This window comes from Harpia harpyja, chromosome 14 (genome assembly GCF_026419915.1).
Source record: "Harpia harpyja isolate bHarHar1 chromosome 14, bHarHar1 primary haplotype, whole genome shotgun sequence".
In the NCBI taxonomy this organism is placed as follows: Eukaryota; Metazoa; Chordata; class Aves; order Accipitriformes; family Accipitridae; genus Harpia; species Harpia harpyja.
The window spans coordinates 1,425,220-1,453,093 of record NC_068953.1 but is presented as its reverse complement, the minus strand read 5'-3'; the positions used below and the strand labels follow the sequence as shown (position 1 = coordinate 1,453,093).

Below are 27,874 nucleotides of genomic sequence, written 5' to 3'. Positions count from 1 at the left end.
GCCCGAGGTGCTGGGGTAGCAGCCGGGGGCTCCACCTGCCTCTTTATTCTGTAATTTAAGGACAAACTGGGCCGGGTTTGAGAGGTTTTGGTGTTTTGGAGGGTTTTTTTTATTATTATTTTTTCCGAAGCATCTTCAGGCCGGTGCGCAGGGTGAGGGGCACCGGGGCCGGCACCGTGGTCACTTCGGCGTCGCTTTTGCCTGCAAAGAGTCGCGGTTCAGGCCGGGCTGAGGCACCGGCGGCCACCGGGACCGGGACCGGGACCGGGACCGAGACCGGGGCGGCCACCGGGACCGGGACCGGGACCTACCGCCCGGGCGAAGCAATCCCGCAGCGCCCGGAACTCCTCCAGGCAGACGTCCCTCCGCAGCTCCGCCGTCCCGCCCGCCGCCGCGGCCACGCACCGGCCGTAGGCAGCCGCCTGCGGGGAACGACAGGGGAACCGGAGCGGGGTGCCGGGCTCACCGGGCCGCCCCCACCCCCGGAACCGATCCCCCCCCCCCTCCCCGCCCCGCGGCCCACACCTGCTCCCCGCAGCCCGCCAGCAGCGTGGGGAAACGCCGCAGCCGCGCCCGCGCCCGCAGCCAGACGCCCCGGCCCGACATCGCCGCCGCCGCCGCCGCCGCCTCACGGCCTGGGCGCCGCCATGGCGGAGCAACCGCGATTGGCCGTTCGCCCCGCTCATCGAAGAGACTCGCCCTCGTATTGGGTGGCGGTGGATGCCCGCCCCCTGGACTCGACGATAGGTGAAGCGGAACGCCTATCAAAGCGCGCTGGCTCTCTGATTGGGTGGTGGCTGAAGGTCGTCCCCTCCGCCTTCTCGGGTTGGCCGGAGGGGCCTGCCGAAAGTGCGGATTGGTCATCCGCGGCACCCACCTCCCGATCCCCTTCCGATTGGTCTCTCGTCGCTGGTAGCTCTGATTGGCGGAGACGCCGGTTGTTTACTTCCCGCCTCCCGCCCTTTTGCCGCTGGCGTCAGCCTTGAGCGGCACTTCCGCCCGGAGCTCCGCCCTCCCTCGCCGATGACTGGCCGAACGGCAGCGCCTCGCACTCTCATTGGCGCGCCGCGCCTTCCGGGGGGCGGAGCCGCGAGGCCGCTTTCGGGCCGGGCAGGGCCGGCGCTGGGAGTGTCATGGCGGCGCCGCTGAGAGACCGGTTGAGTTTCCTGAGCCGGGTACGGGCCGGGCCGGGGAGCGGGTGGGGGTGGGAGTGGGGCGGTTGGGGGGTTGGGGTGGGGCTGCCTGAGGGCGTGACGTCACTCCCCCACCCGTCACGTCATCGCTGCACCTTCCCACCTCCCGTGCTGTCGGAGCCCGGGGCCCTTCGGCCTTGCCGTGGCACCCCTGCCCTGCCACTCTGATGTCACAGCTGTGACGTCACTTGCTTCGAGGGCTGTGATGTCAGCGCGGCGGTATGGTCTCCCCGGGTTGTGGGGGGGTTGGGTGGGTTTCTATATTGGCCTTGCAGAGCCTGCGCCGGCCCCGCTTACGCCGTCCGTCCTCCTCCTCCTCTTCCTCTTCCTCCTCCAGCTGCCGGTGCTGCTGAGGGGCACGGCGGACGACGACATCCCCTGCCCCGGGTACCTGTTCGAGGAGATCGCCAGTATCCTTCCAGGGAGCCAGGCTGGGTGCGGGAGGCCTGCGGGGCTGGGGCTGGAGGGGGAGAGGTGCTGGCAACTGGGGGGTGTGGGGGGCTGCTGCTGCCCCCCGATGCGGGCTGCGGTCCCAGTTGGGGGGAGCAGGATCCCTAACCCCCGCCCCAGAGATCTCCCATGAGTCGCCCGGCAGCAGCCAGTGCCTGCTGGAGTATCTCCTCAACCGGCTGCAGAGCAACTCCTGCCACGTCAAGCTGAAGGTAGGTCGGTGGTGGTGAGGGTGAGGAGGGGGGGGAGCGGCTGCTGCGGGGCTCCCCCCCGGCCGCAGAGGAGCCCCGGGGCCGGGGTGATGGGCCAGAGCGTGGGCATTGCCGCAGGGCCGGGGGCTGGCGGGGCAGCCGTGATTTGCCCCTTCTCACCCCAAGCCCCGCGTGCGCAGGTGCTGAAGATCCTGCTGCACACATGTGCCCAGGGCTCCCCTCAGTTCGTCCTGCAGCTGAAGAGGAACGCCTGCTTCATCCGGGAGGCAACAGGTAACGGGGTGAGGAGTGGGGGAGCTGGGGCAGGAGAGCGGGGAGCCACCCTGCGTGGTTCTGGAAAACCCAGCCTGGCAGCTGGGGAGAGCCCAGGGTGGCTCCTGCCTGCAGGGGCTGCTCCAGAGGCCAAGCACTGGCCGGGGCCGGGGTCCTGCCCCATCCTGCCTCGTACCTGGGAGCCGAGCGTCCCCCAGCCCACCCGCCCTCGTGCCTTGCAGTGTTCACTGGGCCCCCAGATCCCCTCCACGGCAACAGCTTGAACCAGAAGGTCCGGGCGGCCGCTCAGGTGAGTGCTGGCCCCGCTCCCACTGTGCCTGATGGACCGCTCAGGCCCCACCTGGAGCGGCAGGGCAGCTCTGCCTCCCAGACCCCCACCTCAGGGCCCCGCTGGGTGCCTGGCGCTCCCCAGCTCTCTGCCCACACCCCCCTCTCTCCCGGCAGGACTTGGCCAGCGTTCTCTTTTCGGATGCACCGCTCCCCCAGCCTGCCGCGCTGCTTGCCCGTCCCCTGCCTCCCACGGGTAAGCCCAGGCCCCTCACAGCCCTGTTACCTCCCATGGGCTGTGCTGGCAGTGCCGGGCTGGTTTGGCTCCCTTTGACTGGAGCTGTGGTTGTGCAGAGAGGCCACTGGCCAGGGGGACTGTTGGGGGCGAGGGCAGGGTGCTGCAGGCCCTGGTGACGGGTGGCTGGCTGCTTCCCCTGCCCCACTGCGGGCCCTGGCACTGCTCGCTGGGGATGTCCCAAAGCTCTGGCCAGAGCCGGCTGCAGGGTACTGTGTCAGAGGGAAAAGCATGCCTGGGGGAGTGGAGGGATGCTGCCCTGCTCCCCAGCTCCTTCCAACTGCTCCAGGCACTCCCCTGTGCTTGCAAGAGGGAGGAACAGCAGGGGAGGGTGACCCCAAATGCCTCTGCTCCCTCTGAACATGCCTTGTGCCTCCCCCAGGCATGGGCTCCAGCCCCAGCCCCTGCGGCTCCTTGCAAGGATTCGGCTTCAGCAGTGAGAAAAGTGGCTCCGGTAAGTCCTTGGCTGTGCCCTCGCCTGCTGCTGCCCCCTTGCCCCGTGTGGGTCCTCTGGTCGGTACAACCCTCCCTGCACACCGTGATGCTGCAGCCCTGGGGGTCCTGCCTGGGGTTAGACCAGGTTTCCAGTGTTTGGAGATGCCTAACATGGTTGCCAGCACTCTCTCAGTGGGTGTTTCTGGGTAGCTCAGAGCAGAGCCACGCTGCACCCTTTGCTTTGGGAAGCTCTCCCCTTTCCCAAGCTGTGTGATGGGTGCCGGGACTGGCGTTGCGGCCGCAGGGCTGGCAGTGGGGGGCTCTGCCCGGGTTCTTCCCTGCTGGGAGGTGTGACAGGGATGTGGGAGGCTGGCTTGTGCCCCGTGGCTTGTCCCAGTAGCTCCCAGGTCTTCCTCGCCCCACCTTTTCCAGCCAGAAGTCCAGGCTGTGCCTGGAACCCAGCTGCCGGGGCTGCTCCTCTCTGCCGGCAGGTCCCCACCGTCCCCTCATGACACCCTGCGAGGTGGTGGGTGCCCAGGGGCTGGACTGGGCTCCCCGGGAAGTGCCTGACGCCCTGGCCTTTCCCCAGCTTCGACGGGGGAAGCCCTGCTCAGCACCATCCAGCGAGCGGCCGAAGCGGTGGCCCATGCCGTGCTCCCCTCCCCGGAGGGGCCCCGGCCTTGCCGCAGGGAGCTCCACGAGGACGCCTACCAGCCCGTGAGAGCCCCCTCACCTGCCAGGAGCCCGGCCGGGGCTGTGAAGCCACCAGCGGCCACCGCAGCGCACAGCACCCGAGGTAGGTCCCCCTGCCGCTGGGCTGGGGCGGCTAGCAGCTGCTGGGGGTCCTGGTGGGGGTCCCCATGAGGTACTGGGGCTGTTTTGGGGGTCAGCACCTCACTGCTGCTGTCCCTGCAGTGAGCCACCAGCCGGGGCTGGCTGGGGGCGGCTGGGAGGAGGCAGACAGCGGGCACAGCTCCCAGGACTCCTCGCAGGGGAACGGCGAGTTGAGCCGCACCTCGGACTCCTGCAGTAAATCGGGCAGCGACAGTCACTCCGGGGCCAGCCGGGAGCTGACCCACGTGGCCGAGAGGTGAGAACGGGGCTGTGGGGGGGTTCCCCTTCCCCCGGGACCTTCTGAGATGCTTTCCGTCTCCAGGAATAGCGCCCTCGTTTTCCACACCATTAATTTGAGTCCCCTGGCACTGCTGGGCTGAATTCCTCCTGGGATGTTTGGCCTCCCAGCCCGGGCAGTCTGTGGGTGGACAGAGCCACGGGCAGGGGAGCTGATCTGGGAGGGACTCCCTGCCTGCCGGAGGGTGGTGGAGTCTGCGCTGGGACCCCAGGAGGGAGCAGGGCTGGCCCCTGTCCCCACCGAGGCATCTCCCTGAGCAGGGTGGATGCTGACAGCCTGGGCGACTGCGTGCGGGAGGTGAGCCTGGTGTCAGCGCTGACCCGTGGTGCCAGGGTTTTCCTCACCAGGGAGGAAGCACAGCACTTCGTCAAGGAGTAAGTGCCTGAGGCGGACGCTTCCCGGGATCGTGGGTGCTGCGGGGCTGGGTGGGGAGTGCTGCGGGGGCTTTGAGGAACAGCCTGAGCCCTTCTCACCCCCCTGGCTACCTTGACCCAGATCTCCGGGGCTGAAATGCTGCCAGACAGGAGGGCTGCCCACTCCCAGCCGGCTCCCGGGGCTGTGGGTGCTGCGTGTGGCCAGCGCGGCCGTAATCCCTTCCTCTTGGCCAGGTGCGGGCTGCTGAACTGCGAGGTGGTGCTGGAGCTGCTCAGCCGGGCGCTGGAGGACCCCAGTGACAGCGTCCGCATGGTGAGCATGGGGGAGTCCCGGTGTGCCGCCGGCACGTTCCTGCGGTGCTGCCCTACCCCGGGCTGTGCCGCTGCAGTTGGAGGGTGGAGGGACGGGGGGAAGAAGCGCTGCTGAGCCGGGGCATTTCGGTGTCTGCCTGTCTTGCCTGTCGGGCTCAGCCGCGCTCTCGTCCCCGCAGAGGTCCATGTGCGCCATCTCCTCCCTCATGTGCTCCGACCTGCTCTCCCTGGACCAGATCTTTGCCGTGACTCGGCAGCACCTGCAGCAGCTCAGCCAAGGCAGCCCCGGCCCCGTCGCCAACCGAGCAACGAAGGTGACTCCTGGGACGTCCCTGTGCCCTCTCCCCGGGGCAGGGGGCTCCTGGGGACTGGCCTGCCCGTCGCTGGGGTCACCCAGCTCTTGGGAATGATTCCGTGCTTGTCCCAGAGGGATGGGAATTGTCTGCCTCTCCCAGGAATGGGGAGCATGGGGGTGTGTGATGCTCCCTGCGTAGGAGACAAGGCTGAGCCCTGGGAGGGGACACCAGGGCTGATCCCCAGCACTGGGAAAAGGGGTTGGGACGTGGCCCCCTTCCCGACACCGCTCTCACTCCCGCCCATCCCACTCTTCTCCCAGATCCTGCGGCAGTTCGAGGCTCTCTGCAGAGGCCAGCCCTCCCCGAAGAACGCATGCCTGGACTTGGACCCCTCTGCCCTTGCCGTGGGCTCAGCCCCATGCGCCGGGGACCTGCTGACGGACATCCCACTCCTGGCAGGCGAAAGCATCCTCACCCCCCTGAACGCAGCTCCGGTCCCTGTGGCCGTGTCGGCCCGCAGCGAGGAGCAGGGGGTAGAAGCGGAGACCCATGGGCAGCCCGGTGCCGTGGTGCCAGCCTGTCCCTGCGAGCAGGAGGCGGTGAGCAGGCTGGCGGGGGACACGGTGGGCACACCTGCACCTTCCCACAGCCTGTCCCTCTTCGCTGGCATGGATCTGGTGGCCCGTCCCAGCGCGGTGCTCTGCCCAGACTCTCCGCCGGCAGAGCCGCAGACGCTGTCCCAGCCTAAGGACAGGCAGACGGACGTAGAGGGCAGCCAGCAGACGTCAGCCTTTGCCTTTCTCAACATGTAGCTGCTGTTGGGCTCCCGGGGGGCTGTGAGGGCTTTGCCCTCCCTCCCTGCGGGGCCTGTTGTGCCACAGCCCTCCGTGGGCTCCTCCGTGGGCAGCCAGCTGCTCCCATACCGGGCTTGGGGGAAATGGGGGTCCTACTCCCCCAGCTTCCCCCACGGCACCCCGGGGAAAAGCAAACGAGCAGCCCTACATGCCCCGTCCTGCAGGGGCAAGGGCAGGGGGGCTGCCGAGGGTACATGGGGTGTGAAATGGCCGTGGGGGCCAGGGCTTTGATAAGGTTATAGTGTCCCTCTCACTGTTTTTTTTTTTTTTTGCCAAAAGTCCCCGGTTTCCCAGGGCTGGTCGAAGGGCACGGCTGCTAGCACCCCTCGCTTGGCGGGGCTGTGAGGGGGGTGCAGGGGAGCCAGGGCAGAGATCTGCCAGCGCCTGCTGGAGCTGAGCTGGGGGGCGGTTTGGGGACCCCGGCAGGGCCATGGGGGGGGCTCCTGGGTGGCCCACTGCCTCTGGCCTCCCCCCCCTGCTCCATCCTTGGCAGCTGTGGGGTTGGAGTGGGAGACTGCGCCGTCCCAGTGGGGCCGGGACCCACCAATAAACCCCACACTTGGGTCTGGGAACTTGAGACTTCTTCCTGCGCCGTTGCTGGAGCCTGCCCCACAGATCCCCCTGCCCCACAGGTCCGTGTGTCCCCCCCAACCTCTAGCTGGGCCTGTGCCGAGCTTCCCCCAGTCCCTGCGGCGCAAGCCCCGCCCCTCGCCCCTCCCTCCTCCTACGGGCTCCGCCCCTCCCTCCTCCTGGCCCCGCCTCTCACCTTCTCCGAATGATTCTCTAGTCTCCAAGCCCAGCTCTTCGCCCCTCCCTCCCACTCAGGCCCCGCCCCTCGCCCCCCTCAGACCCCGCCCCTCGCCCCTCCCTCCTCCCCAAGCCCCACCTCTTCGCCCCTCCCTCATCCCACCCCTTTCTACACCTCAACCTACCCCCTCTCTTCTCCCAGCCCCGCCCCTCCCTTCCCATTGGTAGTCACCTCCCTTTCCCCCGCGCCCCGCCCAATGGCCGGGGCGGGGCGGTGCGCGCGGCGCCGGTAGGCTGCGCTCCAGTGGGCGCGGGGCGGCTTGAGGCGGGGGCGGGGGGGGGAGAGAACCGGGAGCGGGGCCTGCTCCGACGGGGGGGACCGGTACGGGGGGGCCGGGGCCTCGTAACGGCCCCCGGGGCCCTTTGTTGGGGGGGTTGGAGCTCGGCGAGGAGGGGGCCAGGGCCTCGGGTGAGGCGGGGGGCCCCCGGCCCTGGTCTCGCCCTCGGTGCTGCCGCCCCCTCAGCAGGCCCCGGGAGGGGGAGGTGCGGGTCTCTCTCACCCTCCTCTGGGTCCTTCTCGCTGCTTGGAGACCCTTACCCCTGTCACCTCTCTTGTATGGGGCCTGGGGGGTCCTGAGCCTTGGGGGTCTTGGGTCTGGGGTGTCCTGGGCCTTGGGACCTCGGGGTCTTGGGTGTGGGGGTCCTGGGCCTGGGGGGGAGGTCCTGAGCCTTGGGACCTTGGGGGTCCTGAGTCTTGGGGGTGTTTGGTCTGGGGTGTCCTGGGCCTTGGGACCTCGGGGTCTTGGGTGTGGGGGTCCTGGGCCTGGGGGGGAGGTCCTGAGCCTTGGGACCTTGGGGGTCCTGAGTCTTGGGGGTGTTTGGTCTGGGGTGTCCTGGGCCTTGGGACTTTGGGGGTCCTGAGCCTGGGGGTTCCTGGACCTTGGGCATCTTGGGTCTGGGGGTTCTGAGCCTTGGGGTCTTGGGTGTGGGGGTCCTGGGCCTTGGGGGTCTTTGGTTTGGGTGTCCTGAGCCTTGGGACCTTGGGGGTCCTGAGCCTGGGGGTTCCTGGACCTTGGGGGCCTCGAGGTCCTGAGCCTGGGGGTTCCTGAGCCTTGAGGGTCTTGGGTCTGGGGGTTCTGAGCGTAGGGACGGCCCTGAGCATTGGGATCTTAGGGGTCCTGAGTCTTGGGGGTCTTTGGTCTGGGGTGTCCTGGGCCTTGAGACCTTAGGGGTCTTGGGTCTGGGGGTCCTGGCCCTGAGTGGGGGGGGATCCTGAGGCTTGGGACCTTGGGGGTCCTGAGCCTTGGGGGTCTTTGGTCTGGGTGTCCCGGGCCTGGACTGTGGGCCTGAGCTCTGTTTTCCCAGCATGAGCCCGGTGGTTTCCATCGAGAGCCTTTTGTTTACCCGGGTTGTTGCAGCCTGAGGCATTGCCAAGGTCTCCGGTGGAGCCCCAAGGGGAGGGTGAAACCAGACCTGCTGGGGAAGAGGGGTTTAGGGAGGGTTTGGGTAGCAGTATTTAAAGAAATAAAGTGATGTCGCAGTGGCATTTGCCTGGGGACAGCGACAGCTCCTGGCTCAGCGCTGTGGCAGGATGGAATGCAAAGGGATAAAGCGGGCAGTGCTGCCTCCCGAGCAGGGAAGGGGGCTCAGAGGCGAGGGCACGGCCGCTTCTGAACAGCTTCTTGGCAGAAATGGGGAGTGCTTGGTGGGGGAAGGATCTCTTGGGAGCTGCCCAGTTGCTTCTTCAGCATTGCTGCCCGAGGAAGGGTGCTGGGTGAGCTGATCCTCCGGCCGTGGTTGAAGGGGCCGTTCTGGGCTTGCCTGACCCTCTGTCAGCCACGGTCTGTATGGAGTGAAGGAGCCCGGTGTGGGGAGCGGGGCTTTTCTCCGTTGTCTTAGGCACCCACTGGCCTTGAAGCGAGCGTCCCAGTCTGTAAATGGGGCAGCGGGATGTGGGACGGCCAGGGCGTTCGGTCAAAGCAGTGAGGAGATGGCTGCTGGTGTCAGGCACTGTGAGGAGTTCACCTGGAGCCTCTCCAGGCCTTGTGTTCAGGGTTATTTGGTATGTGGAAATACGGTGGAAGATGTTTTGTCCCGCTTGAAAACAGTTACATCTCTGTGTGCCGGCATTTGTAGGAGACAGCTAGGAGCAGAGCACGTCGTTTCCTTGACGCATGAGGCTGGATGCGCTCTCCGTGCCTTCACTTCTCCGTCTGCGCTGTGCTTCCAGGACCCCTTCGTTCTGCTCGAGCATGAAGAGCACCCGCAGCAGCTCCTCCTTCCAGGGCGCCGGTTCCGGCGGCGTGGATCTGAGCCTGACGGGTCTCCCCGCGCCGGTCTCGCGGCGCCCCAGCAGCGCTTCTCCCGCCAAGCACATGGCACGCTCCGTCTCGGTCACTGCCGACGGCAAACCGAAGAGGAACACTTTGGTGAGTCTTGGGCAGGAGAGCTCCTTCGTCCCTCCTGCTGCTCGGGGCAGGGAGGCACGTGTGCGCGGGCGAGCGTGTGGGATGCCTCGATGCAGGACCGCTTTGCCGTCTGCCTGACGCTGGGCTGCGCTGATCCTGCAGGCTGAGCTTTGAAGCGCAGTATGGGGCTGGAGGTCTCACTGGGGAGGGCCCTGGCTCCCCCTGCCCTGAAAGCGTGTAGCAAGGCTGCGTGTTTATGGAGAGCAGCCGCACCGCCTTCGGGAGAGGAGAATTGGGCTGGTCCAGGTGCTAGTTGGAGCTGCAGCTCTCGGTGCTGCAGTGCCATGCGCTCTCTCCAAATCTGATCGTCCTCAATGATCGGCTGCTCGTTAAGTCTCTTCTCAGCGCTTTAATGTATGCAGAAGAGCAAACAGGGAAGCATCAGGCTTCACTCTTTTCCCTTCCTTGCCCTTCACTTCCCTGTGCTGATTTCCTTCCGGAAACTCCCGAGTTCCTGGTATCTTCTGCTGGATGCTGCGGTGCTTTCAGGCCCAGCCTGCTCCTTGCCGAGCACCCTCCATCCCTGCTGGGGTCAGCAGGAGCTGGGGGCTCGGTGTCTCGCTGAGCGGGGGTTTCTGTGAGTGTTTTTTCAGCAGAGTGAATGAGCCCCAGGTACTTACGGGGCTCTGTTAAGATCCAGTAGTGGAGAGTCTCTGTGCTCTTTGCTGAGTAATCCCTGCTATCTTGGCAGCCTTCGTTCACACTCGTTCCCAGGGCAGGTAACGAGCACAGCCCTTCTTGGCTGGGGAGCTCACACAAATGAACACGTTCCTGCTGGCTCAGCAGCAGCGCAGAGGGAGCGAGGTGTCATTGCACTCTGCCTCAAGGAGAGGTTGGCAGCTGCGGGGATATCGGAAACATCGTGTCGGGGCTGTTTTGAAGGGGGTGGAAGGGTCGCACCACCAGCAGTGCTATTTTAGGATGCCTGACTCACGGGGGAAGCCTGCCTAGGCCAGGCATCCCAGCTCTGCCTGCCTGTGCTTCTCCTTAACATCACTGCTGATTTTAGCTCTCTCCCCCGCAGGAAGATGCGGGATCCCGGGCAATGAACAACCTCCGGAGGTCCAACAGCACCACCCAGGTTAACCAGCGGGTGAACAGCACGCGCAGGTACAGCTCCAGCCACCGACATGTGTCCGTCTGTCCCGTGGATGGGGCTGTGTGAAACCCCACCCATTTGTCTGACCTTTCTTGTCCTACGAGGGAACCAGAGCCTTTCAAAAATGTACATTAAGCTCTGTCGTACACATTGGGGGTTATAACCTGGCCTTGGAAAGCCAAGGTCTGGCTTTTTGTTTGGGTTTTTTTGGAGGGGAGGTCACTTGGTTAGGATTTGGGGAAATAGAGTGTATTTCTGTGGCTGGGAAGCCTCTGTCACAAAAGACACTCAATTTAATTCCAAGGGACAGGACCATTCAATTATAACAGCCCCTCATGGACCCTCTGGACCATAGCTGGACTGTGTTAGCAGACAAAAAGTTCTTTTGTCTCCAGTGACCTCCTAGAGCTGTCTCTGTATCGTGATTTTTCCATTCTCTTGTTGCCCTATGCCCATCCCTTTAATGTATTCTATCTCTGCACGTCATGCTGAAATCTAAAGCTCTGTGTAAAAAAGAGTCATTCACAGATTTCATGACTGTGTAATGATTCTCCATCCCTTTTCTCCTCCGGGTCATGATGGCAGGCAGTAGGTGTGCCTCGGCTCTCTGCTGTGCATGTTGTCAGAGCCTGCTTCTCGCTGAAGCAGCCTGTGCAGGATAAGAATCCTGCTATCACTGTCCTGTTGCTCTGTGTCTGCATGCAATATTAACTTCAGAACACATGTTCTTTCCTTCTCTCTGCCTTCCCTGGGTTCGGGCTGAAGCTCAGAGCAGATGGGAGACTTCCTGACTTTCTTTGAGAGTGGTTCTGGGGGAAGAAAGAAACTGGCGAGTCTGAGCAAAACCTCCCCAGAAAAGAAAACCACGTGGAACATCTTGGTGAGGATGGGGACATCCTGGGGTGGGTGGGCTGTCAGCTCTGCTTTCCTGAGGAGTTGGCTGGGTTTGGTGGAGGAGTGGGAGGGTTTCCCTAGAGGCGAGGATGGGGTGGTACATCTGTGGCGGCCAGGCTGGTCCTTCCTCAGCCTGCGGTCAAAGCTGGCACGGTTTGAATGGCCGACATGCTTGGCTGGTCCTCTAGCCTCTGTTGGCCTTGTCTCTGGCCCAGGGCTTTTGGATCTTCACTTCCATGCTTCTGGTGGAGGCAGGCAGAGGCGCAGGGAAAGCCTCGAGGCTGCCGTGCTGTGGAACGGAGGTTTCTTGCATGGGGAAGAAACTGGCTTGTGAAGGAAGAGGGTGGTGTTTGAGGACGTGGGTTTGGCGCTTGCCTGCACTTACTCCTGCTGACTCCGTGGCAGGATGATCAGCCGCGAGCATTCCCGGGCCACTCCGGCTCTCGTGGCGTTGAGCCACCAGCGGGGATGAGGAGGAAAGAAGCCACCGTGCTCCTGGCAGCCAACTTCACCGCCAACAACAGGTAGGAGAGGCGGTGCTGAACCGGAGCCGGTCTGGTGTTGGGAGGAACTACGCCAAGAAAACACTCGGGCAGAGGAGGGGGTGCCGGTGCTCTGCCGCTGCCAGGGCACGGGGGGTCAAGTGTAGGGCAGACTGATGATGGTGCGCCAGGCTGGCTGGCCAGGATGTGTTTGGAAGCCACGCAGGAGCTTGATGGATGTGTGGGAGGGCTGCTCTCGCTCTAGGAAAGGGAACGGGTAAAACTTGAACCCTTCAGGGCCAGGAGAGACTTAAGCCAAGGCTGCGTGTAGAACAGCCTGAACAGCAGGCTGTTAGGTCTGCTTGGGCTGTGTCTGTCTGTGCGTCAGGTAACAGCTACTGAGGAGCAAGCTCTAGAGAGCGGGTGAGTTGCTTTGTGAGGCTTCGCCTGCTCCTCGCCTTGGGAGATGCTCCAGACGGTCACGGTTGGGTTGAGGGTTGCAATGCAGGGAGTGCCCGTCGTTGGTGTGTGCTGTCCCCTTCAGATCCAGCAAGCCCTAACGCCTCGTCTTCTCTCCACAAAAGGAGCAACAAGGGCGCGATGGGCAACTGTGTCACCACCATGGTGCACAACAACTACTCCACCACTGAGAAGGGCCCCGCACCCAAAAGCTCCAACCAGGCACCCAGTTCCCTCAAGTAAGTGTGGTGAGGTCCCGTCTTGGAGGCTGTGCTGACCCTGTGTTCCTGTGCTGATGTGGCACGGGTTGGGGCAGGATGGTGCCAAGTAGCTTGCATCTTCTGCCTTAGCAATGTTGTCAAAGCGACCTCAAACGAGGACGGTGAAAGCAGCAGCTTTGTGAAGTCTCAGAAGAATTTCTCCAGCAACAACATCATGACCCGCAACAACAACAGTAGCCTGCCTCGGAGGAAGGAGGTGACCGAGGAAGAGGCGGAGAGGTGAGGCAGGCCGGTGCGTGATGGCTGGTGGGAAGAGGCAGAACGGTGCCAGGCGGAGGGGTGAGCTCCAGGGGAGCTGGTACTGGTTTGTTCTTGTCCTGTGGGGCTTCAGATTTGGGAAAGGCCCCTCTTAGGGCACCTGCAGTGGCCGATTTACCCTCCCTGTGACTTGGCTCTGAGCTTTTGAGTTGTCTTCATCAAAGGCACAAGTTCCTCCCACCCCAAAAGTCAGCCCGGGAAAAGGCCTCATTGAGTTGGGGTGTGAGGGGACAGAACAGGTCCCGGTGCCATGGGCGAGCAGCCTGCGCTCTGCTGCAGCGGGATGGGTTGGTGCTGCCCGGCCGGCAGCCGAGGAGGACCCCGGGGCCGCGGTGACCCTCCCTCTCCCTGTAGGTTCATCCAGCAGGTGAACCTGGCCGCCGTGACCATCCAGCGCTGGTACCGACGCCATTCGCAACGGCACAGGGCGGCAGCGGCGGCTCTGGGGCGCTTGCTGGCTTCCAAAAGGGAGGTCAGTCCTGTCCGCTGCCTTGTAGCACAGACCCTTCTGATACCCATGTCTCGCTTGCCTCGCTGGTGGGAGAATTGGAGTCCCTTTAGTCACCAGACCCCCCAACTGAGACCTGAGCTGTGGGAGACGAGGGGGCTTTGGCTTTGCATCTAGCCAGCCCCTTGCGGTCCAGAGAGCTGGGGAAGGGTCCTGTCCCCGCAGAGATGTGCTGGCTGTGGAGGGGGAAAGCCCGGGTTTGGTTCCAGGGTGGGGGGGCTCAGGCCAGGAGCCCCCGTGCTCAGCGCTGCATGGCTCCGGTCTACCAGCTCCCTTCAGCTGTGAGCAGGCAGACGCTTGGCAGTAACAGCACAAATCCTGCAGAATTCTTATTGTCTCGGACACGCTCCTGGCCAGAGGAGGGATACCCTGTCTCAGCTCATCGTAGCGAATCAGTAACAAGTTGGCTCATTAGAGAGTGACGAGTCATCTGCAGCTATTTGTGTTTCTTTGTGTTTAATTATTTATCTCAATAACAAAAAGTACTGTAGCTCTTGCATGTGAGAGTCTATTTTTAAGCCTTGTCTCCTTGGTGGTTTCAGACCCAGATGACTAATAATTGCATTTAGTATCTAAAGAAAATAAGCTGCTCTAAAGTGGAGCTTTTCTGAGGGCTCTTTACCTGCATGGAGGGGAGGATTAGGGGGATGGAAAGCCTGGATATGGGGTGACCTCAGGTGCGGTGTGCCATTTCCCACTTCTCTGCTGTGGGTGGTGGGCGCTGGAGAGCTCTCAGTAACATTTTTGACCCTCCTCTCTGGAAGGAAAGGCAGCAGCAGATGGAGGAAGGGAATATCCTGGATTTGCATGAGAGGAAGGATGAGGAACGCCGGAAGATTCGAGAGGAGAAGGCACGCCTGGCCCGACATGCTGCTATCCAGGTACGGACAAGGAAAAGGCGTTGTGACCTGGGTGAGGCCAGTTTGTTGGCGTCTTCTTGTGAGGCAGCGAGAGGGCCTCTCCTCTGTGTCTCTAGGGGCTTTGCATGAAGCAGAATTAGAGCCAGCCTTGGAAATGGAGTGCTCCCTATGGAGACGGAGGTGCCATAGAGCAGTTTCCCGTTGTGCTCCTGCCAAGCCTTGGCAGCTCATTCAGAGCTTGCGAAGACAGTCCTGATTTCGATCTGGTTTTTGGGAAAAGGGTGACTGTGTTGAAACAAGGAGACTGTAACTGCAGCTCCTCGGACAAGAGTGCCCTGGGAAAGGGACCCTCCTTGGGAGCGGGGTCCCTCCAGGGTGGCCTGAGCTTCCTTCCTTCTCTGTCTTCACCCTGTTCTTGCAGCCCTGTTTGCAGCAGGAAAGGGCTGGTGCTCCTGGGGCACAGATGGGAGGCTGGCACAGACTGTGGGGAGTTGCATGTTGGCTTGCGGTACAGCTGAAGATTTTTTTAAAACCCCAGTTTCTCTTTGCCCTAAATGGAATCATGTTTCATCAGGGGGGCTCAGGGGAGACACAGCAGTGAGCAGCTGGAGAACGGCAAAATGCTGCAACAGCCTCGCAAACACGTGCTTGTGCCTTAAGTGACTTCCCAAAACTTGGCTAAGGCAGCCCCCTGGGCATTGCGGCATCGCCGTGCTGTGCGGTGCTTGGCCCTTGGGATTCGGAGGCCCTTTACGGAGCAGCAAAGGACACTGCGCAGGGGCATGGGAGCAGCCCTTGTTCACATGTGGAGCTGGCAAGACCTTGGCCACCACAGAGCAGTGAAGAGTAGAGCTGTTGTTCCTGTGCTTTCTCTAGAGTTGTCCTTGTTAACCCTTCAGCAGCAAGCACGTGTGTTGTTGCTGTCTCGCAGGCCCTTGCTAGCACTTAAAACAGTGCAGGCGTGTGTCAAAGCATGTCCTGTGCTGGGCAGGACGCTGACGGCTTGTCTGTCCCTACAGGAACTGCACCAGAAAAGGGCCCAAAAGGCTTCAGATGCAAAGCGCTTGGCAGAAGAAGAGCTTGCGCGGGTGAAGGAGAGCAGAAGGGTAGCAAAGAAGAAGCCTGCCAAACCTGCTTCTACAAGGAACGTCAGTCCAGCCAGCAGCGTCGCCAAAGCCAATAATGCTGGTGAGTCCCTTCTGCAGGTCTCCAAGCTTTTGGAGCAGTGTGTGACATGAAGGGGAAGGAGGAGGATGGAGGGGCGGTTCTCATTCTGGGGAGCTGCTTCGAAGGGGCTGGTTGTTGCAAGTGCCTGAGAGCAGTCTGGTTCCTGCAGAGGCCAATTTCCACTCAGTAGCTGCAGAGCCAGAAGAAAGTGGCCTCCCAGACCTTGGCTCTGTGCCCTTGCGGGACCCTGGGGCAGACGACAAGCTGCAGGTAGGTCTGGCTTTGCCTCATGGGGCTCCTGGCACCAGCTATTCTGCCAGGGCGGCTTTGGAGCCTTCGTTGACTTCTGGGGAGATCCTTCAAGCTCTTTTACCGCAAGGTACGTCGTCTTCTCGCCTAGGATGTGAGCTCCAGAGAGACGGGTGGCGAGGATGTGGAGACAGTGGTGACTGCTGTCAGCAGGACTCAGTCCAAGGTCACTCTCAATGAGCTGCTGGACACACTTAGGCTGTTGGAGGAAGAGCCAGAACTGCTGCCCCCACCGAAGCTCTTCAAGAAGGACAGATATGCCTGGGTAGACGGGGTAAGCAGAGGTCTGAGGCTGGTCATGTCCACCCTCAGACAGCGACGGCTGCCTGGTGAGAGCAGGTTCTCCGATGGGCTGCCCTCTCCCAGCACTTGCTGGGTGGTGGAGGGTGAGAAACACAGCTGGTTCACTGCCAGAGAAGGCGGTGGAGGAGTTTGCTGCAGCCAGGGCTTGGGCATCTGCAAGGAGGAGCAAAACCGTGCAAGGGCTGTGGCAGGAGTGGGGTTAGCATAGAGGGTAAGGCTAGTTACTGGGGTGCAGTGGGAGGACTGGGCTCCAGTGATGGGGAAGAGCCAGCACCTCTTCTCCCGAGCCTTCCCCTGGTTGCTCATTCGCGGCTGTGTCTGCCCAGCAGGAGGCCAGCTCCAATTCCCTGACTGCTGATAATTTGGAGAAGTTTGGGAAGCTGAACCACTCCCCGGGGGTCCCTGAGGATGGGGCTCTGCTCTCAGAGGCCAAGCTCCAAAGCATCATCAGTTTCCTGGATGAGATGGAGAAGTCGGAACAGGAGAGGCCCAGGTCGGCCGCCTCCGCCACGCAGCGGGAGGTGAGTGCTGAAGTGAAAGCCCGTCTGTATTGGAGAGGTGGTGCGAGACCCTAGTGGGAAGGGTCTCTGATCTCCTGTCTCCTTGTCCTCGTTCCAGGTGGTCCCCACCACTTTTTTTAATAATTTTTTTTTCACTGTGGCAGGGTCTCCTCTTGGAAGAGGAGCTGGCTCACTTGGAGCAGGCATCGGCTGTTGCCACAGAGGTCACAGGCTCCATCATGAGGCTGAAGCTGGAAGTGGAGGAGAAGAAGCGAGCCATCAGCCTGCTGCAGACGGCCCTGGTGTGTGAGCCAGATGCGCTTGCTTGCTGGGGAATGAAGACCAAGAGCCCTCAGCAGATGTTTCTTGGGGCTGTGGCTTTGAAGCACAAGATCAGGGCTCCGTGAATAGGGCTTCCCATCTGTGTCCCCAGCAAAGTACGGCAGCGCTCCCGGAGCTAGTGCCAATAAGCCGGAGGGCCAGAGGCTGCCGGGTATGCCGCAGTCCCAGGCGCTGTTTAGCGTGGGAAAGACCTGCAAGGTCCTTCCCAGCCTGGTGTGGGCTTCACTCAGATTTCTCCTTGCTGGCCCCCTGATTTGAAAGGCATCCTCAAACTCCCTGTCCTGGCAGGGGCCTGACTAGTCCAGAAACCCTTGGTCAGGACCTGCGCTGAACTCTCTTGTCCTCTGTCCCACGGGGGTTTGGGTGGTCCTGCTGGACAGTGGGGCAGGAGGTGTGAGTACCAGGGACTTTGATTTAGCTTTGCTCCTCCTTGTTCTGATCTGACACTGCCTTCCAGGTTCAGTAGTTACCTCCTGTACATGTTCTGGGGCTGGTGTAACTTCTCCCTCTAATGTCTTGTGGCTGTTTCTTCCCTAAATCCAAAAGGCTCAGCAGAGGGAACTGACTGTCCGGCACGTCAAACAGACTGAGAAGGAGCTCAGCCACCAGCTCAGGCTGCAGAGGGAACAGTATGAGGCAGCTATCCAAAGGCATCTGGCCTTCATCGACCAGGTAATCTCTCATCCCACCTTGGGCTGATGCTTCTGAAGCCAGAAGCTGAGGTGGCTCTACCCTACCTGGCTGGCTGATGCCTCTTCTTTACCCTGCCCAGCTCATTGACGACAAGAAAGTGCTGAGTGAGAAGTGTGAGGCTGTGGTAGCTGAGCTGAAACAAGTGGACCAGAAGTACGGCAAGAAGATCACCCAGATGCAGGAGCAGCACGAGCTGGTGAGGGGATAGGAGAGGTGGGGGGGTAGGGAGAGGAGACATGCCAGAGCCGGAGTTGGTTGGTTTTGCTCAAATGGGGCCTCTGCCCAGAGCAGTATGGTTTCTCTCATCTCAGTGGGTCCTGGTTGTTCTGGGAAGCCCTTCTCTGTGCACAGAAAGTCCGTATCACCCACAGAGCTTTGCCCTGGCTCCCCAAGAGGCTGCTGTCCTCTGCTGCCCAAAGCCAGGTGCACGGGACTGACCAGGAGACAGTGCCAGCTCCCAGGGACTCTGCTCGGAAAGACCCTTCCCACACACCCCGCTGTGGACAGAGCTCTTCCCCCTGCTGAGGGGTGACTGGGGGACCTCGCTTCGGCAGAGGTGAAAGCAGGCGCTGGCACAAACCTGATGCCACAGAGGAATTTGTACCTGTGGCCATATCCTCCTGAGCTGGGTGATTTTTTCAGCCCCCTTTGCAGGAGCAAGGGTACTCTCAGAGCTAAATGGGGATAAGATTATAAAGGAACATGGAGCGTATAAGCAATAGTAACAGACCTCTGGGGGTTTCACTGGCCTGTTACCCTGACCAGTGCCCGAACGCACAGAGAGCTGTTTCCCCGGTGAGGATGTGCTGCCTGCTCGTAGGAGCTGGCTGGCAGCTTCCCTCGGGAGCATGCAGAGAGCTCCCTCTCCCGCAGACAGAGACAGCTCGGCTCGCCCTGTGCCGGGCCTGGCAGGAAAGCAGTGCCGCCGGCTCGCAGCTTGGCCGCAGGACTCGTCCTGGCTCTGCTGCCCCGGTCTCTGCTCACCCTTGGCTTGCGGCTGAGCCCATGCCCAGGGCTCTGGAGCGAGGCAGACGTTTGCACCAGCCTGAGCCTGTTGAGAGACGCCCTCACGCAAACAAAGTGAAGGCTTGCTTGGCTCACTTTGCATTACTGTTTCAGCCTGAGTTCTGAGCCCAGCCGAGAGGAAGAAGCCAGCACAGTATTGCTGTGTGTGGTGCCTGGAGGGGCCCCTTCTCGTGGAGGGACGGGGCTGGTTTTGCTGCTGCAGCCTGCACGGGGCAGAGGAGGTGCCTCTGTTCTGTCTTGCTCCCTGCTCGCAGCAGGGCAGCAGCAGTGGGAATGGCCCGGGATCCTTTCTATGTTTGCTCTGCGGCCCCTTTGTTGTCCCTGCTCCTGGTGAGCCGGGCTCCTGGCTCTGCCGTACGGCTCCCTGCTTCCTCTGCATGGTGGGGGAAAGCCACTGAGTAACGTTTGTCCCCCGTGGGCATCCCCTGGTCGCCAGAGCAGGCTCCCAACCATGCGGCACACTCCCCGGTGGGGCTGGCTCTGCCCTTGTCCCAGAGCTGCTGTCACCGGCCGTGCTGCCGGGCCCTTGGCACATCTGTGTAACTGCCCAATTTGGCTGTGCCTCCCCTCGCTCCTGTGGGACCCCTGCCTCCCCGTCTGCCCTGCCTGTGGCTCTTGCATACACACGGCTGTTCGGTCTTGCCTCTCTCCCCTCCCGTCTCCCCTCTCCCCCGTGACTCTGCGATTCCCCTTCTCTCTCCATCCGCTCCTTTCTTTCTCCCCAGGTCTGGCGCACTTTGGGCCCCTTTTGCGAGGTAAATGTGGTCTTTGCTCTTTTTTGTGCCTTGCCCTTCTGCTCTCGCACCCTGACCTGCTCCGGCTCCGCAGGTGCCTGCAGGCAGCAGGGCTGGGCTGGAAACTCCCTGCTCAGCAGCAGGGTCAGCCCCATGAAGGAACCCCTTCATCCCATCTCCCCAGGCTATGTGCTCAACTGCTGCCTTCCCATGTTGATTTTCCTGCCCTTTTTTCCCTAAGAGCAAGTCCCAGGCTGTGCGGGCAGCCCCCTGCTATTCCCTGCCCCTCTCTGCACGGTGGTCAGGTAACGAGCTCCTGGGTGTCCAGCCGCACACTCATCCTCCGGAGCTGTGACATGTCCCATGTCCTCCACGCGGACATCACCTCCCCGTGCTGAAACGGAGCCATTTCTGCTGGGCCTTCCATCGCCCGGTGCTTTTGCCGAGGGGAGTGCTGGGGAAGAGCTCCGTGGGCAGCAGGGCCTGGGTGTTTCTCCAGCTTTTTTGCTGGTGAGGAGGGCCGAGGAAGTAAACGGTGGCAGAGGAGGAAGCGAGGGCAGCAGCTGTGCCTGGGCTGTGCAGCATTCAAGTCTTTGAAGAGTTTTGGGGTGCTGCAGGAGCTTGGTCTGCAGTGGTACTGTGGTGTTGGGAGGTGTGCCTGTCTGTCTGTCCTCCTGCCGGAGGGTCTTCCATGTGAGGGAGAGGGAAGGTTGGAGAAGAAAGCATCTTCACACACGACCCCGTATCTGCTGACAGATGGGCTGCCCTGCACGCAAGGACCACGAGCAGCCCCGAATTCTCTCCTCTCTGTAGGTGCTCTCATGTCTCAGCCAGTGAGTGCTTTCCCAAGGGTTTTTCTCTTTTCCCCCGTGCTCAAGGTCTGTGGGGCAGCATCAGTCCCATCCCATGAGAGAGAAGAAGGTACTGGGAGAGCACAGGACTGCTTCTCTGGACTGGGAGAACATGCCTGGCCTGGGCTCTGCGAGTCATCTGTGCGGAGCTCAGGCTGTCTGCTCTTGCCTGCATCTTCCTTCTCAACAGCCGGGCTCCCAGGCTAACAGGGGTTTTCTCCCCGAGCTTGTTTCTGAAGCTTTCCTGTTTGCTTCCAAATAGGAGATTAAGAAACTGAAGGAACTGATGAGCGCAACCGAGAAAATCAGGCGGGAGAAGTGGATTGATGAGAAAACCAAAAAGATCAAAGAAATCACCGTGAAAGGTATGGGCACATTCCCTCGGCGGTGGCTGGAGTCGGGCTGGTGCAGGGGTCGTGTCCATGCTGGTCCAGGAGAGGGGCCGTGTCTGCAGAAGCTGCTGGCAGCTCGGGGAAGAGCTGCTCGGCGTGGGTAGTCTCTGCTCCCTGTGTTTGGTAGAGACAGATGCTAGAAGGCAAGAAAACCTGTGCGTGCTCACCCCCCCCTTTCTTACCAGCCCCTCTTTGCCAAGTTGATGTGTTTGCAGCCTCCTCACCAGCTGGCCAAGTCCAAGGGCACCGGTGTTGGGGTCTGGACAGCCCCGAGGCTGAGCGGTAACTGTTCTTCCCGCTGTCTCAGGGCTGGAGCCGGAGATCCAGAAGCTCATCGCCAAACACCGGCAGGACATCAGGAAGCTGAAGATGCTGCACGAGGCCGAGCTGCTGCAGTCGGATGAGCGGGCTGCCCAGCGCTACGGCCGGCAGGCAGAGGAGCTGCGGGGCCTGCTGGAGCGGGAGAAGGAGGAGGAGAGCCAGCGGGAGAGGGAGCGGGCCCGGCAGCGGTACGTCATTGCAGTGGGGTCCTCAATGGTGGTTTGGGGCTCACGGCACGGGGGTGGTGTCCAACACCCATGTGCCGGCGGGTTCCCGATATTTGCAGCAGTTAATATCCATGGGGAGCAGCCCCTTTCTCTCCATCGGCCCTGAGGTGGGAGAAGGCGGTGAACCAGGGGCATCCTCCAGCGTCAAGCCCGTGGTCGGCCGCAGAAGGGATGGAATGGGTCAAGGGTGGAGAGGCGGACGAATGCCTGAAGGCAGGCACGTCCCTGAGGCTGCTGTGCCCTGCAGGTGCGAGCAGCAGCTGGAGCAGGAGGAGCAGGCGCTGCAGCAGCAGCGGCGCCGGCTCTACGCGGAGGTGGCTGAGGAGAAGGAGCGGCTCAGCCAGCAAGCGGCCAGGTGAGCGGGCTGGCAGCGGAGCCCGTGCGGTGGCCAAGGGCTGGAGGCGGCCCGAAGCTCGGGAGCAGTGGAGTTGGTTTCCCCAAGTCAGGCTCTGGTGGGGAGAGGGCTGGTGCTCGAGGCGGGCTAAGCGGGGAAGCAGCCTGATGAGGCTGGGCCGGCGCAGATGTTGGGAGGTGCCGTTTGTGTGCGGGCAGGCAGAGAGCGGAGGTGGAGGAGCTGCGGCGGCAGCTGGAGGCGAGCAGCTCAGCCGTCACCAGGGCGCTGAAGGAGGAGTACGCAAAGGAGAAGGAGGAGCAGGAGAGGCGGCATCAGGTCTGGTTTTCCCCTCGTCTCTGGGCCCTGGATTGCTGTTCTTGGGTGCGAGAAGCCCGGTCCCCAGCGTGTGGCTGCGGTGACATGCGCTGGCACCGCTGAGCCTTGTACCCCCACCGGGGCAGTGCCGGGGATGCTGCTCCCAGCCGGCGTGGGGTGCCGCGGCTGCCGGAGCTGAGCGGTTGTTTTCTTGTCTGTCCACAGGCAGAAGTGAAGGTGCTGAAGGACCGGCTGGAGATGGAGAAGCAGGCCTGGGAGGCAAACTACGTGAAGAAGGAGGTAACAGCAAGAGCTGCCCTTCTCCAAAGGGACCACCCTCGGGCTCCGAGAGGGATCGAGGCAACGTTTGCCATCTCTGTCCCCAGGAAGCCTGGCTGCTCTCCCGGGAGCGGGAGCTGCGGGAGGAGGTGAGGAAGGAGAGAGACAAAGAGATCGAGTTGGTGATCCAGCGCCTGGAGGCCGACATGTCCTCGGCCAAGGAGGAGTGCGAGAGGGCAGCAGAGAACAGGTAGGGGGGAGAGGGAGAAGGGAGCCTGCGAGTCCCAGCTCTTCAGGGGGGCTTGTCCGCTTCCCCTGAGCCCTCCATGTTTCTCCAGTGAGCTCTGGATGCTGCAGCTTGCGGGCGTGAGCAGCGTTAGTGCAGGAGGGAGCGGTTGGCGGGGGCAAATTTTACCTCTCACTGAGGAAACAGCCCTGAATCTCCCGTGGGGCTCTCCTCCCTTCGCTGCTGTGTCGTGGTCCCTCCTGCAGCACGAAGGTGGCTGGGGATGGTCCCTGCAGCGCTGGGCTGAGCCAGACTGCCTGTCCTTTCCTCCCGTTAGGATTAAGAGGATCAGAGACAAGTACGAGGTAGAGCTCCAGGAGCTGGAGAGGTCTGAGCGGAAGCTGCAGGAGCGCTGCAATGAGCTGAAGGGGCGGCTGGCAGAGCTGGAAGGGGAGAGCATTCGTCTGCAGGGCCTGCTGAAGCACAAGGAGCAGGAGGTGGAGGAGATCCAGAAGGTGGGTGCCCTGCCTGGCTCTGTCCCTCTGCATTGCTCTGTGCCTGTCAGCGCCTTAATGTCACCTCTTTGCCCTGCTGCAGGTGAGGGACCAGCTGGCCCAGGAGCGGAGCAGCCTGGCAGAAGTGATCCGGCAGGAGTTTGCTGACAGGCTGGTGGGGACAGAGGAGGAGAACAAGCGGCTAAAGGCGGAGATGGCGGAGATGAGAGCCCGGCAACGCCTGGAGCTGGACAGGGTAGTGCGGGAGAAGGACAAAGAGCTGGAGGAGGTTCACAGGAGGTGAGGCTGCCTGGGCTTCGCTGACCCGGGCTGGGCTCATAGCTGGGGCTGTGGGTGCAGAGTTGTCCTGGGCTGCGTTGCAGGAGCATGTCTGCAGTGCTGGATCCTCAGGCATGGCTTCCAGTCCTGTCAGGTCAAAATGGGGAGCAGAGTCTCACCCGAGCTGGCTGCCTGCTCAGCCAGCGTGAATCCTCTGGCCCTTGTGACTTCTAGCCTGCTCTGTGTCATCCTGTCCCCAGGGCTGCTCCCTTGCATGCCTGGAGGTGGGCAGCTGGAGCAGTGTGTGGAGAGGCCAGTGGTGCACAGCTCTGTCTGCGGTTCCTCGCTGGCAGGAGCACTGCGAGCCGGCCCGGTTCACAAGGGCTCCGCTGTGGGTAGTGCATGATACCGGTGATTGCAGCCACAGCATCTTGCTCTGCAGATTTGCCGCTCCAGAGGGGCCAGGCAATGGATTCCACCCCCCCTGAGCATAGGGGAGAGAGCAGCCTGCTGCTGGGTCAGGGCTCAGGTGGCCGCTGTATAGCCGTGGAGGTTGACGGCAGCTGAGACATCCCCAAAATGCGCCGGGGCCCCAGGCTGTTGGCTGCAGGGAGCAGGGGCTGTGCTCGCGAGCAGGGCTCCGGCACTGCGGGGCTGTGCCACGGGGCTCGGCTCCATCCTGCGCTCAGTGGGGAGACGGTGCTGGGAGCCGGGCTCAGTGTCAGGCAGAGACATAAGGCTTCCTCTTCCCTCGAGTCTGCCTCGTGGGAGGCATTTTGCAAGTGAAAGGAGAATCGGAAGGGGAAGCGCATCGTCTCCTGCAGGAGCTCTTTCTGCGTGGGGCAGAGCGCTGTGCTGAGGACTCCAGCGTGGTGCAGAGCCGTCCCTCCTGTCGGTGTCTGTTCAGAGCTGCTCGCCACCAGCTGTAACGAGAGGCTGTTGTACGAGCACACGGAGCTTGCTGGCTTTCCCAGATCTTGCCAAGTGATTCCCACTCGCTCTGAGAGCCAGGGTCATACCTTGAATATGAGATAACGAGGATCCCCTTTCTGCTTCCATCCCTTGCGTACAGCATGGCAAAGGTTGAAACGCAGGAAGTCTGGTGCTCTGAGAGCCGTGGGGAAGAGTCCAGCCATGAGGCAGCAACCGTGGGCTTGAGAAATGGGAAGAAACTTAAAATCCCCTCCCTGTGGTCCTGTTAATTAATTAAGTCTTGTGAAACTGATGTCCCCTTCTTCCTATAGATGACTTGATCCAAACCACATGACGCTCACCAAAGGAATTAAGGCCCTTCTGGCGTGTAACGGCACCCCGAGCCCAGAGCCGCTGCTCTTTGGCTTGCTGCAGAGCGCCGGGTGGGGGGAGAGGGGCTGTGCCTCCCCCGGTGCTGAAATCGCCCTCCTGGGGCACAGGGTCAGCCCGGCGTTTGGGGCTGGGCACTGGGGATGGGGTCCTCAGCCTCTCCGTGTCCATCTGCTCAGGGTGAAGACGGCGGTGATGAGGAAGGAGGAGAGCGTGAGCAGCCTTCGGAAGCAGTACGAAGTGAGTGAGGGGGGCAGCCGGCCCCGGCCCCCCCTTAACCCCTTGGGCTGTAGCTCTGCCCCGGGGCGCAGCGAGCTCTCCCTCTCCTGTGCTCTGTTGCAGGCGGCTATGCAGAGAGCCGACCGCCTGGAAGCCCTCCTGGAGCAACAGCGAAAGCAGCTGCTGGCCACTAAATGACCACCCTGCCGTGCAGGGCTGGGGGTGCTCCGGGGCCCCCGCTGGACCTGCGCTCGGGGGGAGCGGACACCCGTGCGCATGGGGCTGGGGTCAGGCTCTCCCTTCCCTCCCTCTACGCTCGTTTTTTACAGCCCGGTCCCTGTGCCACGGCCGTGAGCCCTGCCGGAGCACTCGGCAACCTTCAGGTGTTTGGTGGTTGTGTTTTAACAATAAATCTGCGCTGGTTTCTACGGCTGTTCCTGTTCCACCTGTGTCCCCTGGAGGAAGGGAGAGCCTCTGCTCCCCCGGCATCCACGCCGCCTTTTTCTTCACTGGTGCGTTTCTCCCCATGTGTATCGGTGCCAGGGCATGAGCCGCTCTTCCTCACGGTGCGAGCGGGCAGCAGACCCTCCCTACCCTGTGTTCCTGCTTCCCAACATCTTCCCCGTGGTGGGATGTGTGGGACCTGTGGGTTGGGTCTGCGCCGGGGGACGGGAACCTCCTCTTGCGAGCAGCTGGAGATTTTGAAGTTGGGGGGCCGGGCTGAGGACCCCCTGTTTTGGCTGGTCAGGGAGGGATGGGTGGAGGTGGGAGCTGTCACCCAGCAGCCCAGGCACATGGGTGCTTGCTTTTGACCCTGCGCCTTGCTCCCCCTCCTAAAACAAAACACCCAGGGTGATGCGGGGAGGCACGGCCAGGGCAGGACGTGATCCCGCAGCCTCTGCTACCTGCAAATCTCTCGGCACCCCGTGACAGTGACGGGAAATGCCTGGGACGGGCCGGCGGCATCTGTTTCCTCTCGGCAGGGAGCGTGCGACCGCTCCTCTGCAGCCTTTTCCCTCCAAGGAGGCCAGGGCTCGGTGCGGGGGGCGAGCAGATGTTTGCTCGCCGGATTCCCAAGCTGTTTTCCATCCGTCCTGCCGGTGCGTGCGCTCAGCTGGGCAGCGCGGGGAAGGAGGTGGGCTTCCCTCTGCCCCGCGGCAGCATGGCCAGAGCCCCCTTCCTCCCGGGGAGACCCCACCACGATGTGGAGCTGCAGGGTGAGGGGCCCTTTGTCACCCTGGGAAGCTGCAGCGGAGCTCGGCTGCTTTCCGGCGCTGGCATTTGTCCTGGCGTGGGTTCCCGGCTGCAGCTTTCCTGGGGGGATGCGGTCCCAAGGCACCCATGGGTGCCATCAGCCCACAAATGCCCCTTTCCCCTGCCCATGCTTTGGCACTTGGCATGGATTTCCTGGGACCTGGGCAGCTCCTCCAGCCCCAGAGTGCTGCTGGCTGGGGCAGAGGCAGAGGGTGGCTGGGTTCTGTCCGGCTCCTTTCCCTTTTGCGCTGGTCTGGCCGTGCCGGTCTCCGCAGCCCCTCTCAGCCATCCGAACAAGCAGAAAAGGACAGGGAGGAGCGCGCAGCCCCGTTTTGCCGGGAAAGGCTGGGCACCGTGCTTGTTTTTGCTTTTCTGACGACCGTTTCCTGAGCGCCGCTTCCGTCCTCCACCCCTTCGCAGCCTCCGCTTGGGCCACCCGGAGCCTTTTGCCGGTGTCTCCTGCTCCCGGCCCAGCGCAGCTCGGGCTGGGTGCTGGAAACTGCTGTGGTTAAATCGATTAATCATGCAAAATCTGGCGTGGGAGGAGAAGAGGGGATCGGCCCCCTCGCTGCCTGTCCTGGGGGGGCTTGCTGCCTGCGCGCAGCCCCGTTGACCGCGTGTAGGATGGCAGCACCCTGTGCCCTGTCCGGCATCACCGGCTGTGGTGTGAGCACCCCTGGGTGCCCCGTGTGCTCCTGCAGCCTCCCCTGGGGCTCAGCCCTCCCCTGGGGCTCAATTCTGCAGCATCTTCCCAGCCCTGCCCCTCCTCAGCATCGCCAAGGCTAATTTCTAGGCCAGTGCCCGGTTCAGGCATGAATAAATCAGCGGCGTTGCATAACCGGGGATGCAGATTTTCACCGGATGGCTGCCTGTGCCCTGCTGCTGCGCCAGCGCCGGACGCCCACCTCCCCGCACCCCGGGGGTCCCCTGGGACCGGAGCTGTCGGCCGTGTGGCACAATCCCCGTCCCTGTCGGCACAATGGGCGGTTAGCAAGGCTGGCGGTGGCGGCGCGGCCGTTGCAGGCTCTGCCAAAGATCCCTGATTAAGGAGCCCCTCTCCCCCTGCCCCAGGATTAGGGTGGGATGAGCGGAACCCGTTGGTTGCCGGCGAGCCCAACCGGTGGGCCGGGAAGGAGGTTAGGAGTGCAGGGTGCTTTTGGCAGCCGCCGCGCAGAGATCACGGCTCAATCTGGTGTCTGCCCCGGAGGGGATTAGCCGCAGCCCCAGACAAATCAGCCGGGAAGCCGGAGCAAGTTGGCAGGATCCGTGCGGGGTAATCTCCCCTGCTAATTGGGGCGAGCGTGCTGCTCGCCTCCCTGAGACGCGGCAGCAGCAGAGCCCGGCCGAGGAGGGGATGCCGGTGGGGCTGGTGCCACGTCGTGCCTCTTGCCGGGCACGTGCCTTGCCCAGGGTGGGACTGTCCCCGCCGTAGCCCTGAGCTCAGGGCTGCACCCTGGGTGGTGCATGGGGGGATTCTTGCTGGGGCTTTTGGCCTCAATTCTTCTTTGGGATCTTCCCCTTTGCAGCCACGTCAGAGAACTGCAAAGAACCGGGGCGAGAGGAGGGCGGCTGGGGGCTCGGGGCGGGCCCAGGGGCGGTGGGCAGCACTGGGGGTGGCGGTGGGTTTGGGGGACCCTAACAGGGCTCAACCCTGCTCCCCGCCACGTCAAATGGATCTGCTGGGGCTGAGCGCCAGGGCTGTCACCTGGGCAAGGAGGGTGCCCGGGCATGGGGCTGCTGTGCAGAGGGTCCCGGCTGAGCTGGGGGTCCCAGGTCTCCCCAAGGAGAGCAGGGCAGTGCAGCCAGACTGGGCAGGCACACGCACCATCCCATCCCTGACCTCATCCTTGTCCCCCATCCCTATCCTTATCCTATCCCAGCCCCAGCCCTAGCTCACCCCGTCCTTGTCCTCTTCCCCATCCCATCCCATTCTCATCTTCATCCCATCCCCATCCCATCCCAGTCCTCATCCTCATCCCATCCTGCCCCAGATACGGGCTGTGCTGGGCTCCTGCATGCCGGGAGGGAAGGGATGCTGGGCACCGGGGCTGCCTCCGCGGGGAGCTGCCCTGCCACCCCCGAACACGTCAGCCGGGTGATTTCATCCCCTCCCACCCGCCGAAGCCACCGCTGCCCAGCGGCAGGAGGGCCTCGAGCT

The 27,874-nt window shown here is 62.7% G+C and overlaps 3 protein-coding genes across 13 annotated transcripts; 2 read left to right on the top strand and 1 right to left on the bottom strand.

Moving 5' to 3' along the window:
• Window positions 1-115: 115 nt before the first annotated feature.
• NDUFAF8 (NADH:ubiquinone oxidoreductase complex assembly factor 8) lies at window positions 116-682 on the bottom strand. The gene is made up of 3 exons (XM_052808968.1): window positions 526-682; window positions 312-422; window positions 116-201 (listed from the first exon to the last, which is right to left on the bottom strand). Exons 1-3 carry the CDS (start codon window positions 604-606, stop codon window positions 181-183), a joined length of 213 nt encoding a protein of 70 aa, XP_052664928.1. The 5' UTR covers window positions 607-682; the 3' UTR covers window positions 116-180.
• A 385-nt stretch (window positions 683-1,067) lies between these two features.
• On the top strand, window positions 1,068-6,665 carry TEPSIN (TEPSIN adaptor related protein complex 4 accessory protein). Of its 2 annotated transcripts, XM_052808966.1 has the most exons (13): window positions 1,069-1,175; window positions 1,531-1,603; window positions 1,764-1,855; window positions 2,035-2,128; window positions 2,350-2,417; window positions 2,573-2,651; window positions 3,073-3,144; window positions 3,715-3,921; window positions 4,041-4,215; window positions 4,518-4,631; window positions 4,866-4,944; window positions 5,123-5,257; window positions 5,560-6,665. In XM_052808966.1, the coding sequence occupies exons 1-13, from the start codon at window positions 1,134-1,136 to the stop codon at window positions 6,049-6,051; spliced, it is 1,722 nt and encodes a 573-aa protein (XP_052664926.1). In that variant the 5' UTR covers window positions 1,069-1,133; the 3' UTR covers window positions 6,052-6,665. The 2 variants fall into 2 exon arrangements, with proteins under 2 accessions (XP_052664927.1, XP_052664926.1); XM_052808967.1 differs by lacking the exon at window positions 4,518-4,631 and having other exon boundaries at window positions 1,068-1,175.
• Window positions 6,666-7,095: 430 nt separating this feature from the next.
• CEP131 (centrosomal protein 131) lies at window positions 7,096-24,890 on the top strand. Of its 10 annotated transcripts, none has more exons than XM_052808377.1 (27): window positions 7,096-7,129; window positions 8,977-9,269; window positions 10,333-10,418; window positions 11,173-11,287; window positions 11,707-11,825; window positions 12,368-12,481; window positions 12,593-12,742; window positions 13,136-13,253; window positions 14,054-14,170; window positions 15,169-15,337; window positions 15,486-15,586; window positions 15,717-15,899; window positions 16,255-16,449; window positions 16,593-16,730; window positions 17,317-17,442; window positions 17,543-17,659; window positions 19,215-19,244; window positions 20,337-20,439; window positions 20,774-20,975; window positions 21,262-21,369; window positions 21,567-21,684; window positions 21,889-21,963; window positions 22,050-22,192; window positions 22,506-22,683; window positions 22,766-22,962; window positions 24,423-24,483; window positions 24,586-24,890. In XM_052808377.1, exons 2-27 carry the CDS (start codon window positions 9,015-9,017, stop codon window positions 24,658-24,660), a joined length of 3,393 nt encoding a protein of 1,130 aa, XP_052664337.1. In that variant the 5' UTR covers window positions 7,096-7,129; window positions 8,977-9,014; the 3' UTR covers window positions 24,661-24,890. The 10 variants fall into 10 exon arrangements, with proteins under 10 accessions (XP_052664337.1, XP_052664346.1, XP_052664341.1 ...); XM_052808378.1 differs by lacking the exon at window positions 7,096-7,129 and adding an exon at window positions 8,078-8,852; XM_052808383.1 differs by lacking the exon at window positions 7,096-7,129 and having other exon boundaries at window positions 8,077-9,269; window positions 15,507-15,586.
• The last annotated feature ends 2,984 nt before the right edge of the window (window positions 24,891-27,874 follow it).

What these genes read in the sequence shown, in the direction of transcription:
- CEP131 (XM_052808377.1), top strand. Translation starts at nt 9,015, where the DNA reads ATGAGGCTGGATGCGCTCTCCGTGCCTTCACTTCTCCGTCTGCGCTGT. An exon ending in AAACCACGTGGAACATCTTG is followed by an intron (nt 11,288 to 11,706) that starts GTGAGGATGGGG and finishes ACTCCGTGGCAG; the next exon opens with GATGATCAGCCGCGAGCATT. An exon ending in GCCTGCTGCAGACGGCCCTG is followed by an intron (nt 16,731 to 17,316) that starts GTGTGTGAGCCA and finishes TAAATCCAAAAG; the next exon opens with GCTCAGCAGAGGGAACTGAC.
- NDUFAF8 (XM_052808968.1), bottom strand. Translation starts at nt 606, where the DNA reads ATGTCGGGCCGGGGCGTCTGGCTGCGGGCGCGGGCGCGGCTGCGGCGT. An exon ending in TGGCGGGCTGCGGGGAGCAG is followed by an intron (nt 423 to 525) that starts GTGTGGGCCGCG and finishes CGTTCCCCGCAG; the next exon opens with GCGGCTGCCTACGGCCGGTG. An exon ending in GGGATTGCTTCGCCCGGGCG is followed by an intron (nt 202 to 311) that starts GTAGGTCCCGGT and finishes GACTCTTTGCAG; the next exon opens with GCAAAAGCGACGCCGAAGTG.
- TEPSIN (XM_052808966.1), top strand. Translation starts at nt 1,134, where the DNA reads ATGGCGGCGCCGCTGAGAGACCGGTTGAGTTTCCTGAGCCGG. An exon ending in AGGTCCGGGCGGCCGCTCAG is followed by an intron (nt 2,418 to 2,572) that starts GTGAGTGCTGGC and finishes CTCTCCCGGCAG; the next exon opens with GACTTGGCCAGCGTTCTCTT. An exon ending in GCACAGCACTTCGTCAAGGA is followed by an intron (nt 4,632 to 4,865) that starts GTAAGTGCCTGA and finishes CCTCTTGGCCAG; the next exon opens with GTGCGGGCTGCTGAACTGCG.